Below are 12,228 nucleotides of genomic sequence, written 5' to 3'. Positions count from 1 at the left end.
TGTGTCTGTGTTACGTTTGGTTTGTAACTAATGCCATGTTATTTCAATGAATGATATACACAGAGCTGTACACTACTTGCATTTGGTTTAACTTGTCATTTGAAGACATGCGACTTGAAGCTGAACTATGTTAGATTTTCATTTTTTTTTTTTTTTTTTATTAATTTTTCACAGGCATTTTGTCCACAAAAAACATTCCACTTAAATTTGACTGTGACTAGACAAGACTTCTCTACATACTATTGTAAGCCCCCCTACATTCGCACCACAATCACGCAGGTACTCAGGAATTCACATGAGATTGGAAAAGTATTACTTGGCGACAAAAAAAACGCTTTGGATAAATCTTCATGTAATAATTAAAAAATGGCAGAGCAGTTAATAAAGAGACCCCAAATTCCCTGTTATACATGGTTACATTGTACAGCTTTAAGCAACTCTTGGCTCTCTTCCATAAACACAAGTTGACCACCCAACACTCTCCCTCCTCTTGCCCCTGTTCAGGACCGTGGATACTTTGAGGAGCTGATCACCATGCTGGAGGCGGCGCTGGGCTTGGAGCGCGCCCACATGGGGATGTTCACCGAGCTGGCCATCCTCTACTCCAAGTTCAAGCCCCAGAAGATGAGGGAGCACCTGGAGCTCTTCTGGTCCAGGGTCAACATCCCCAAGGTGCTGAGGGCAGCGGAGCAGGCTCACCTCTGGGCCGAGCTGGTCTTCCTCTACGACAAGTACGAGGAGTTTGACAACGCCATCATCACAATGATGAACCACCCCACAGACGCCTGGAAGGAGGGCCAGTTCAAAGACATCATCACCAAGGTACACACTTTGATGTCATCTCAAAACTAAAGAGTGGGTTTTTTTTTTCACAAAATATATTTATTTACATTTTGTCTTTTTTATAACACACACAAACAATTACCTGTACCATCACAACAAGGACACGAACCACAAAAAAATAAACAGAAAAAAATGAATAAAAGGTACATTTATCTCATGTTCACGTAGCTCCCAGAGCTTGACAAATTCCTTCCGCTTGCCCTTTGCAATATAAGTCAACCTTTCATGTCCATTTGTTTAGAATCATTTATATTCTTCTGTCTTGTTTTTATGTGGATTTTTCCCGATAAAGAACACAAGGGTCCTCATTGACCTTTGGGTTATCAACTGAAATGTCTTCTTTATTGCCTCAAATTGTGATTCCATGTTTGTTTGTTTTTTTTTTGTTTTTTTTTTCAAATGATACTTTTCTTTATTTTCCAAATATCATAATCATCACAACAACCAATCAACATTATTAAAGGAGCTCCAACATTGTCTGCAGGATCTGCCCAATGCTGCATTTTATAATCAAAGTAAACTATGAAAACAAAACAAATTGAATATAAATAAAAGAGAAAGGAAAAAGCAATCAATATATTTGTAACACATACGAGGGGTTAGAGGTGGGAAGCGGGATGTCATAATACAAGCACAAGTTTATCTTTAATTCAACGGTTAAGTCACGGTTTCAGGCCTACTAGTTGTCTGCCTTTTAAAGAGGTATTATCAGTGTATCCCTAGTCCAATCTAGGAAAGAACAGGACCCGTTTGACCAGTTCAACTACCTTAGACCATCATATAGTTCTACTAAGTTGTAGGGGTGGGAATCTCTTGGCACCTCACGATCCGATTCCGAGGTCAACGATTCGATTCAAAATCCATTCTCGATGCAATTTTTTTTTACGTACATACCTATTTGTGATTTTCAAAAAATATGGAAGTATTTAAAAACTAAACCGATTCAGTTTAATTTTCTTTCTACTCTTGTGAATCATGTTTCTATAGGATTTCTATTCTATTATTTTCTGTTATTTCAACACATTGTGCAAAAAGCATGGCTTGGAATTCAGCTCTCATGCAAAAAACGTAAACAGACAAAGCCAGTGCAGGTCATATGGGTTTGCTGCTCTCTGCCCTTTTGTCGCCAGTTTTAACAACTCGCACTTGTGTGGTGTGCATGAGCAGTGGCGCAGGAAATACTAATATTAAATACTAGTTAAAAAAAATATATATATATTTTAATAAATCGATTATTAACTTTTATGAATCGATTCGGAATCGCTCGAGAGAGAATCGCGATTAATCGGAAAATCGATTATTTTTCCCACCCCTACTAAGTTGATGGTGGCCTTTGAGATTTTATGATTTCTGAAATAGAATACTACTGATAAGGCTTTTACATTGCACCGTATTCTCTGATCCAGTGCAAATGACTTGAAATGATTTAAGACTTGTCTTTCCCCTCTGCCCCCTGTGTAGGTGGCCAATGTGGAGCTGTACTACAAAGCCACCCAGTTCTATCTGGAGTTTAAGCCCTTGTTACTGAATGATTTGCTCATAGTGCTTTCTCCAAGACTGGACCACTCCCGTGCCGTCAACTTCTTCAGCAAGGTACACCTCAATGAGCTATGTGTTGCATGATCACTCATTACGATGGAGAAGGAGTGTGGTAGATGAAATGCATTTCCATCCACCTATTATTACCCTCATTCAGTATTTTGTCAAAATATTGCAAATACGTTTTTGATGGTTGGCTGAAAGGTTGGTGTATCGACCAAGTGCAATGGAAACTCAATGTTACAAACAGAAATGCCATATGTCTTCAGTTTATTTCCACATACTGTTCCATTGTTTGGGTTTTGACTCATCTCTCATGACTGCTGAAATTGGCACCAACTTATTAACAGTAGTGAATGGGAACGTGCATGTATTGGAATTTCTTTTGCGTATTTCCCTGGAAATTCAGTTAAAATGTATGAAATGTGAAGTTGCTGAGTGAGATACTGATTGTACATTTGTGTGCACAGGTGAAACAGCTGCCTCTGGTCAAACCCTACCTGCGCTCAGTACAGAACCACAACAACAAGCCAGTCAATGAAGCACTTAACAACCTCTTCATCACAGAGGAAGACTATCAGGTGAGAGCGTTGGACCCTTCTGATGGTTTTTGGTTAAATCCTTTGATTTACAGACGTCCTTATTCTTTGATGTATGTTTCTCTCGTCAGGCACTGAGGACATCAATAGATGCCTACGACAACTTTGACAACATCTCCCTGGCCCAGCGCCTTGAGAAGCACGAGCTGATTGAGTTCAGGAGAATCGCCGCGTACCTCTTCAAGGGCAACAACCGCTGGAAACAGAGTGTGGAGCTGTGCAAGAAGGACAAGCTCTATAAGGTGCTTTTTGAACATTCACCCTTTTGACCTTTGCCTCGTTTCCACCGAGCAGCACAGTTCGGTTTGGCACGGTTCAGGTATATACACTCTATGGTTCAGAGCTGTTGAACGGCTCACTATGGTGACATCATATCAGTGGTACACAGTGTAGCCTGCTGATTAATTCAATGAAGAGGAAAAACACCACACAGTAAAACAAAGAGCTGTGCGCCAACATTACTCTTTTAACACAATTCCTCTTCACTATTGCAGAGGTGAATACACACAGCGGTTTATCTCTTGCACAGAAATGATTATTCTGTGTACCAATTAACAGACTGCAGTGTAGCTCCACCCTTTTGGGACCCTTTGGGACGGCTTTGTACCCCAAAGAAAGGCTGACAAAAAAAAGTGCGGACTAGCTCACTTATTTTGGAACCCTTTTCAACTTATTGAAAGTGGAAACGCTAATGAATGTGTGCTGAGCCGTACTGCACCTCGGCGTGTGAAAATGCATACGTTTGTGAATCAATGCTAAGGTGGCCTTAGCCGAGCTGTGAACCTGTGTTTGTTTGTATGTGTGTGTGTGGTGCAGGATGCCATGCAGTATGCGTCAGAGTCTAAGGACATAGAGCTGGCAGAGGAGCTGCTGGCCTGGTTCCTCCAGGAGGACAAGAGGGAGTGTTTCGCCGCCTGCCTCTTCACCTGCTACGACCTGCTGAGGCCTGACGTGGTGCTGGAGACCGCCTGGAGGCACAACATCATGGACTTCTCTATGCCATACTTCATCCAGGTCATGAGGGAGTACCTCAGCAAGGTGGGTCAAGTCAACCTAGCTATCACAATAAGCTTTGTCAGGCCTGAATCAGTTATTTGAACTGCTATATCATTTGATTTGGGAAACACATTATCATCCTCTTAGTTTTTTTTGTTAAACGATCACAATTGTCAGTATTCAGTGAAAGACTTACTCAGAGGGAAATCTTTTTTTTTTTTTATATATAATGTTGTTCTCCTGTGCTGCACCTCTTCTCTTCCAGGTTGATGCAGTTAAGGATCAGGTGAAAGCTAAATGCTCTGTTTGTGATCTAAAAGTATTTAACTTCAGAAGACAATGCAGCCTTGAGTGTGCATGCTGTCAGCTACACTTCAACACGGTCACTGAGAAATATTGAAATTGTAGTTGTTGGGGAATCTCTACAACTTTTACGTCTAGAAGAAGAAAATTAAACTGTAGCCAATGGACAGGGGTGGATAATTAGCGTTATGCACTTCTTGACTTCTAGCATTTAACTGCATGCCATCATCACAAGAAAAAAACAGTATGTCTGCGAGGGAACCACTGAGTACAACACATTAATCCTCAACATGTTAAACTAGTCAAGAAACAGTAGGTCCAGCAAATACATAGGTCAATAATATACAATAAGGGATAAGGTGATATTATAGGGCAGAAATACTAAGAGAAAATGTAATGCAACAATCTTGCAGTGAGGAAAAAGCATTGTAAACAGATGATCTGAACATGAGATGCATGCTGTGCCAGTTGTTAAGGGACCATAGTTTGCCCTCCTGTCAATGCCCTGTTGAAACACTTTAACCCAGCAGACTGCTAAACACATGAATCAATGGGGAGTCTGTAGGAGACATTTGAGCTTCAATTGTGGCTGAAACATCCGTTTTACCTTCTGAATCCTCCATCATTTTGGAGCAGTGGAGACGCTACAACAAAGTATATGAAGTTCTCGAAGTTAACTTAAACGTGCACAGATATGGACACTGCACAGTACGCAGCTGTATGTGTGTTGTTGAAGGTGGTTGTGTTTAGATGTATTGGCTGGTCATTGGGATAAAGCATGCGTGGAGACGTCTCTTTGCTGATTGATGGCATCAGGCTGTTGGTTGTGCCTGGCTTCTTGGTGTGAGATTCACCTCAATACTGCAGCCTGCTCCTCACTGCTACCCCTACAGCATGGGACTGCGTGTGTTTCCACTAGCTCTGGCTGGGTGGACATGTGTGCAGAGAAATGAATTAAAACAGAGCCACTGATTTTCTGAAGTAGCATGGAGAAAGGGAATGATAAAAGCGTTTTATATATGATGTGGAAGTGTACTGCTTACATTTAACTACTAGAAATAAACTGCTTCCTCCCCAAGGACCTGACATGTACATTGTGCTTATTGCTGCTTCTGACTCGCTGCCTGAAGAAGGGATTTCTTTAGAATATGCTCATTATTACAGTAAATCAGTAGTTTTTTGCTAAACAATTGTTCGCAACAGTAGAAGTCAGTGCGTACTGTGTAAAGCGCTAAAGGAAATGATTTCAAATGCCTGGCATTGTTCCTGACAGGTTTGTTTTGTTTTGCTACTGGATGAAATGTGTGGCGGCAAACTTTACGATCCTTCTTGTCAACAGATTAGGAATGTGTATGTACCTGTTTTTAACCCTGTTTTGTTTTGTTTTGTTTTGTTTTGTTTAGTATGTGTTTTACTCATGAGGTGTTGTGGCTGTGTTCTAAATGTCCTGATTTCTTTGCCTTGCAGGTAGATAAACTAGAAAGCTCCGAATCCCTAAGGAAAGAAGAGGAGCAGGCAACAGAGACGCAACCCATCGTCTATGGTAAGAGTCTTCTCATTCATTCAAATACCAGGCAATTTATCAGAATGAATTAAAGCCCCTGTAAACTTAGAAATATGAAACATGCAGTAACAGGTTTGACCACTTGATGGCAGCAGAAAGGAGCTGTTAACACAACATTGACACTCCATCACCTTCTAATGCCTACCACACACTAGAGCACTCTAAAATGACTAGAGATTGACTAGCCTGGTCCTACCAGACCATCGTACTTCATTTCATTTGTACAGAAGGTCTGGAATCGCTCAATTGACAAACATTCACTCACTTGAAGGCGGGTGTCTGTTGAAGTTTAAAACTATTGGATCTTCCCAGTGCCAATCTGGATCTGCCAACCAATCGCGTAACATTTGGTCGTGACGTATTTCATGCGCCGGCTTCTGAGCCACTGGCAGAAATCTGGCTGGATAGAACCCATTAATATACCGCAGTCCCAGACTGATTACTGAAGGGAAATGAAAATTTAGCGGAAGCATGTAGGCGGGCGGTGCCAGGCTAGAGATTGTCTTCAGATGTGAGAGGGTGTCAATCAACTCAAACCTGAAGACAATGAGTCATTAGTTCAGAGTTTTTCTGTCACAGACTGAGATTTTCCAAAGACATTGGGTCTCATATTGCAAGACTACATCTAGATTCCTTTTGAGATTATGATTATTTCCATATTTTAGCAGGTAAAATGCACTGGGTGGACTTCATTAAGTAAATATTAAGGATAGGCCTATGCCATTATCACGTTCAAAACTGCAAACGCATTTGTGATTATTGAATTTAAAAAGTTAATTCAATATTGTTGAGTCCACATCCTGGTTTATTTGCTGATAATGTCCCCTAATAACTCTACCTCATAGTCATAACCCTAAATGTGACGGTTAAGTGTTAAGGTTGCGTGGTTGTCAGCCTGGTTTTTCAGCCGTGTCTGCCAGGTAAAAGTGTCCGGAAATAGTGCCTCACAGGCGGACACAGGTTGCGACAAAATGCCGCTCCTCCTGCGTCATGTTTGGTGCTAGAGAGAGCGCACCCATTGGTTGTTGACAGTGTTCACATCATTTAACTTCCCTATTTGCATGAGCCAACCCCTCAAAACGATCATATCAAATCTGTTTGATATTGTCTGAACGTCAAGACGGGAAGAATACTGACTGAAATGGGGTCAGATGACCACCTCACACCAACCGACTGAGATTACCCGGGTCATTCTCTGCATGAAATTCCCCTCTGCCCCATTTCATCTGTCTATCCAAAACTGTCAAATAAAATAAAAATGCCCCCCCCAAAAAAAGTTTCTGTTTATGTGTTGCAGGCACACCCCAGCTGATGTTGACAGCCGGCCCCAGCGTCCCCGTGGCCCCTCAGCAAGCTTATGGCTACGGCTACCAGGCGCCTGCAGGGTTCAATCCACCAGCCCCTCAGCCAGGCTTTGGCTATGGCATGTAAAGACCAGCCCTAGCCCCAGCCTCTACACAATGCAGGCTGGAGCTACCATCCATCCATCTCCCATTGTCCTTCACCAGACCAGTACTGTGTCTCTCTGCAGGGAGTAGACACAGACAAAACATCCTTTTTGCTTCTTTTTATTTTATTTTACTTCCCCCCCCCCTCCCCTTTTAAACTGTCATGAAGGACTCAGTTTTATTTCTATTGTCAAAGAAAAAAAAAGATTGCATCACAAAGATTGATTTTTCTCACATTCCGTATTGACTAGATTCATTTTTTTTTGTCTATTTTATTTGAATGGGAAATGGTTTATGTATAATGAATGGGGGGAGGGGGCGCTATGGGAAGAGCTAGTCCTCTTCCCAGTTTAAAGAATAAGTAAGGTCTGTTTGTGAAGCATCTGATTTGCACTCTGTAGTGAGAAGAATTAATGTAGAAAACCTTTTTCCTTTTGATGTGTGTGAGCAGCTTCTTCTGTCCGACTGTAAAATGCATCTTCTAATTATTGTATATTCAGACACACACAAAAACGCTACTGTGTTCTTCTATATTTGAACATGAGAACTGCCGCTTACCATGACCGCAATCCTGAAACACTACGTCGTATACCAGTCGTGTCCCTGCACTTACTCTATGGAGGATGTTTGTCCAAGAAAAAATCCAAGAGTATTTTACAGTGAAAGTTTGATTTCTTTCCAGCAAAAAGCCCATGCAGGACTTTCTAGACACATTTTCCATTTAGATGATTTCTATTTTGCTTTAATACTGCTCTAATATGGGACCATTCCACCTTAGGAGGGACCGCAGACCTGTTTGACTAACATGCTCCCTCTTTAAAAAGCTGCAGTCCGTTTTCCAGCTGGATATCATGGTAGTTCAAACATTTACTCGCCTCACGTCCTGTCCAGGTTTTTGCCTTTTAACCTTTTCAGTCGACCCCCCCACGGCTCCCCATCCGATTCACACAAAACCAAAATCACAGGACTTGGTGGTAAAAATTTGAAGTTTTTATCAAAGGCTTTTTTCGTGTATACAGGAAATCAATCATTAACTCCTTTGAAACTTATATTCTTATCTAAATGACCTTAGATTTAAATTGTGCACTTAAAAGATACTTGATTGTGCATAAACAGGATCATAATGAATGAAACAGCAGTTTTGTTTTCCACTTAAAAAAATAAATAAAGGCTTCTTGTTTGTCAAGGACGGTCTGATTGTGTCTTACATATATAAAGATGTCTTACGTATTGTATGTACCTCGTTTTACTTGGGAGATGACGACTACTGAAAAGGTATGGGTCACATTTCACAGCTGTCCATTGACTTTGCTGCAAAGTCAGCCCCCAAAAAGGGAAGTTGTGTCCTGATTCTGATGGGTTCTAATAGTTAATAAAAGCAGAGCGATAGTGGGGTTGTGAAACGTTTTGGAGAAACACTGTAGTTTATAGTCTAATGTAATGACACACTTCTAGAGTAATGTTTCAAACAGTGTATCAGTGTTATGAAACACAAAGGTGAGCTCCTCTGACCCAGGAGATTGCAACAAAACAGCAAGTGCAATTTTTGACTGAACTGGTTTCAGTTGAAATGGTTGTCTGACAGAAGGTTGCTAACCTTTTCAAGCCAATACATCCACACAGACATGTTATCTGCATTCAACTCTGGTGTGACTCATGTCTCATTTCGTTAGCCTCACAGCATAATTGCCTAAATCATATTTACTCTACATCTACTTTTCGTTAGCCTAATAGCATAATTGCCTAAGTCATATTTTAAGGGTTATAGAGTAGGGTAAAGTAAAAGTAGAGTAAATATGATTTAGGCAATTATGCTATGAGGCTAACGATATGTTAAGATTGTCAATGCATTAGGATGTAGCATTATTGGAAAAGCAGTCGTGCTGTATTGACAACTCATTTCAAAACACAGCTGAAAGATTGTGACTTAGTTATCTTCAGAAGGTAAAAGTGGCTGCACTCAAAGACAAAATGGATCTCATAACATTAGCAGGAGGCATGCATTCCTGTTTTCCGAAGATTTAACTGTTTCAGACAGGAAAGACTATTTATGACACTGTTTTAGAGCTAAGGCTAGCTACTAAAACAAAATGACATCGTAATATTGATTCCATCCATGTATCCAGCTCTACTGCTGCAATGCAGACAATGTGTGGGGTCAAGTTGAATATTTGTATTGACCTGTGTGGTATGCTATAGCATTAAATACTTCACAATATAAAAATGTTCTTGATTTTTATTTTATTGAGATTTTGGGACTGTATACCGTTTTCAGATCAGTTTTGACTTGTCACAGAACACAGGTCAAAACTATAACCCTTAAAACTGCATTTCATTTATATTAGCCAATTCCAATGCTCTATTTTATTATAGAGTCTTATCATATAACACATTACCATCTTTGGTTTTCCTGCTGCGACGAGTCGAAATGTCTGCATTAAAACATTTTTAATTTTACTGTGGAATTTCAAAAAAATGGAAAATCCAGACCAGTGTTAATACACCGTCTCAGGTCTAAACAGGTATGTTGCTAGCTACGGTGGGCCCCTTTCTTTCTTTCTTTTTTATTACAAGCATCCTCAAGAATCACTTACTCCACCTTTTACTTTCTAATGCGACAGGCGTGAGTGCAAAAAAATGCCTCAAACTGCACAAGAAAAAGTCAAGTTTAATGAGGTCAATCCTTGTTGTATAAAAATATAAACTCATGGTCTCCCAGCTACAATGCAAATGGGTTAAGCAACCTAAACAATTGTATGCAACTCCTTCATATGCGAGCTGGAGCTCTTCAGTAGAGCTTCAGGAGTCCTGTGACTTGGTCTACCAAGTCAGCCGGACCGGGACCTACCCCCAGCACGGTGCGTGATCCTGGGGCAATTTGTGTCCTGCCTGCATCCTGGATGAGGCTGACTGGAAGCCCCAGCTCTTTGGCACTACGCAGCAGGTCAATGAGTGTGTCCTCGTTGGGGGCCTTCACCACCACCTTGGGCTGGCCGCAGTACTCCCACTGCCGCAGCATCTCGGGGTTCCTGCGCTGCACCTGTTTGTAGGCCGACACGGCGGCGTGCGAGCACTGGGCGGCCACTTTCCCCTTGCCCATCTTCAGGTCGTTGCGGACCACCAGGATCATCTTGAACTCTCCTCCCTCTCCCATTATGTTGATATCACCAGCGTCGCTGCCCGGCGCTGCTTCTGCTGCCGGCTGGCTGCTAGATGTGGGGCTGAAGTGAGCGTGAAGCTGCCAACCAAGGAGCATGCCACTGCCCAGGCCCGCTAACACACCCAGGCCCAACGGAGCACACAGCAGATCCATAGTGTTAAACCTGGGGGGGGGAGGGGGGGAATAAAAGTCAAGTCAACTTTATTGTCAATTTCTGCAATGTGTGCCAGATATGGAGAGGAATCAAATACGTTTCTCTCCGACTCAGTGCAAAGTACAAAAGGATAAGTAATATACAATACATACATTCTAAATAGTAAAAAAGCAAAACCAGACAGTATAGAAAAGGAAGTCAATTTAAAAGTGCAGTATGAAGAACCACTATCTATCCAGGTTTTAATCATGCTAACAGTTACATTTCTTTTGCATGTGTTTTCCGACATGGTTGTTTCAGAAATAGGAAGTTACACTGCATCCTGACTGCATCAGGTAAATAACCTGTTGCCAACTGAAACATTAATCACTGCAGTATTTGACCGATGGAGGGCTCTTGCCTATTTGGTAAAATCCAGGTGGTGACTTTTTTGTAGTGTATAGTGTTCATTTAATTCTTGGACCTTGGAAACAGCAGTTGAAATAACTAACCGGGTCCAACAAGGCTGGAGTTGATGATAACGTCACACTACCCAGATGTCATGGAGATGTACATGTTCAAATACCTATTACACCGTGCGCTGAAAGACATCTTTTCCACGTTTCCTCATAACCCGAGGTAATTCTCCAAGGTTCAAGAGCTTTTAAGTTATTTGCATTTGTTTGCAGAACTGCATTCACACGTGATCTCATAAATGTTTACAAGAGAATTATACACGCGTATGGTTATTTTATTGTTGTTATGTGGAACTAGCCTAGCTAGCGTTAGCTTCTTGGCTAGAGTCGAGACCGCTGTATTTAAAATAACCCCGTTTCATTACAACACTAGATGACACTTTACAGACGTTACGCTAGTGTTGGTACAAGTCATTCCCCCGTACGGCTGACACTGAAGAGTTCACCATGGTTCATACACAGCGGATAATATACTGCTTAGGCTTCGTACCTCCCGGTTTGCTCGACGTGCTGACAGCATGAATGAAATGAAAGATGAAACTTCGGCTACTTTTCTTAGGGGCGCTCTGTGATGACGTCACAAGCATTTCTTCAGAATACACTGATGTAAAATATGATTCAAATTCTGATTCAAACCTAAACAACAATATAATGCTCTATATTTGAAATGTAGGATAATATGCTGTGTGTCTCATAGTAAAATGTTTGGGCAATATTTAGGCCCAGTAACAAATAATGAGCACACATGTGGAACAAAAACAACATAAGAAGATATCCTAATATGAGAAGGCTATAATAAAAAATGACAAGAATAACATACAGAAACCAACAGAAGCAATCAAAGGCCAAAGTTCATTCCACATTCGTATATTAATATTAAGAATTTGATCTATAAAAAATGCACCCCCCTCAAAAGGGCAAGGAAAAACTCCCAAATGGAAGAACCCTTGGGAAGGAGCACAAATGAGGGAGGCCCCCTTTCCTGGGCTAGACAGGGGCAAAGTAGAGCCATTAGAGTTCCTCTGTGGATGTCCTGCTGTCCTGGTCACAGTTAACTCCAGTGTTGGTGTTGGGAGGGATCTCCCACGAGGATGGCATCTCATGGAGGTTGTTAGGTGTTAGTAGACGGGAGGGAAAGTGTGATGGAGCTGGCTATAAGGCTCCAGC

At 41.4% G+C, this 12,228-nt stretch overlaps 2 protein-coding genes across 3 annotated transcripts in view; one reads left to right on the top strand and one right to left on the bottom strand.

Moving 5' to 3' along the window:
• cltca (clathrin, heavy chain a (Hc)) overlaps window positions 1-8,479 on the top strand; it is a 52,461-nt gene extending 43,982 nt beyond the window's left edge. Inside the window, exons 24-30 of the mRNA XM_080041692.1 lie at window positions 505-822; window positions 2,305-2,436; window positions 2,853-2,963; window positions 3,053-3,223; window positions 3,798-4,019; window positions 5,748-5,823; window positions 7,142-8,479. Coding sequence (XP_079897818.1) covers window positions 505-822; window positions 2,305-2,436; window positions 2,853-2,963; window positions 3,053-3,223; window positions 3,798-4,019; window positions 5,748-5,823; window positions 7,142-7,275 — 1,164 coding nt within the window. The 3' untranslated portion in view covers window positions 7,276-8,479. The remainder of the gene's footprint in view (window positions 1-504; window positions 823-2,304; window positions 2,437-2,852; window positions 2,964-3,052; window positions 3,224-3,797; window positions 4,020-5,747; window positions 5,824-7,141) is intronic.
• Window positions 8,480-8,634: 155 nt separating this feature from the next.
• Window positions 8,635-11,603, bottom strand: ptrh2 (peptidyl-tRNA hydrolase 2). Of its 2 annotated transcripts, none has more exons than XM_080041693.1 (2): window positions 11,552-11,603; window positions 8,635-10,615 (listed from the first exon to the last, which is right to left on the bottom strand). In XM_080041693.1, exon 2 carries the CDS (start codon window positions 10,603-10,605, stop codon window positions 10,081-10,083), a length of 525 nt encoding a protein of 174 aa, XP_079897819.1. In that variant the 5' UTR covers window positions 10,606-10,615; window positions 11,552-11,603; the 3' UTR covers window positions 8,635-10,080. The 2 variants fall into 2 exon arrangements, with proteins under 2 accessions (XP_079897819.1, XP_079897820.1); XM_080041694.1 differs by lacking the exon at window positions 11,552-11,603 and adding an exon at window positions 11,447-11,534.
• Window positions 11,604-12,228: the final 625 nt, after the last annotated feature.

The sequence above is a fragment of the Ammodytes marinus genome (genome assembly GCF_949987685.1).
Source record: "Ammodytes marinus genome assembly, chromosome: 14".
Lineage (NCBI taxonomy): Eukaryota > Metazoa > Chordata > Actinopteri > Uranoscopiformes > Ammodytidae > Ammodytes > Ammodytes marinus.
The sequence above is the reverse complement of the archived record's forward strand: the minus strand, read 5'-3'. Positions and strand labels throughout refer to the sequence as shown.

What these genes read in the sequence shown, in the direction of transcription:
- ptrh2 (XM_080041693.1), bottom strand. Translation starts at nt 10,605, where the DNA reads ATGGATCTGCTGTGTGCTCCGTTGGGCCTGGGTGTGTTAGCGGGCCTG.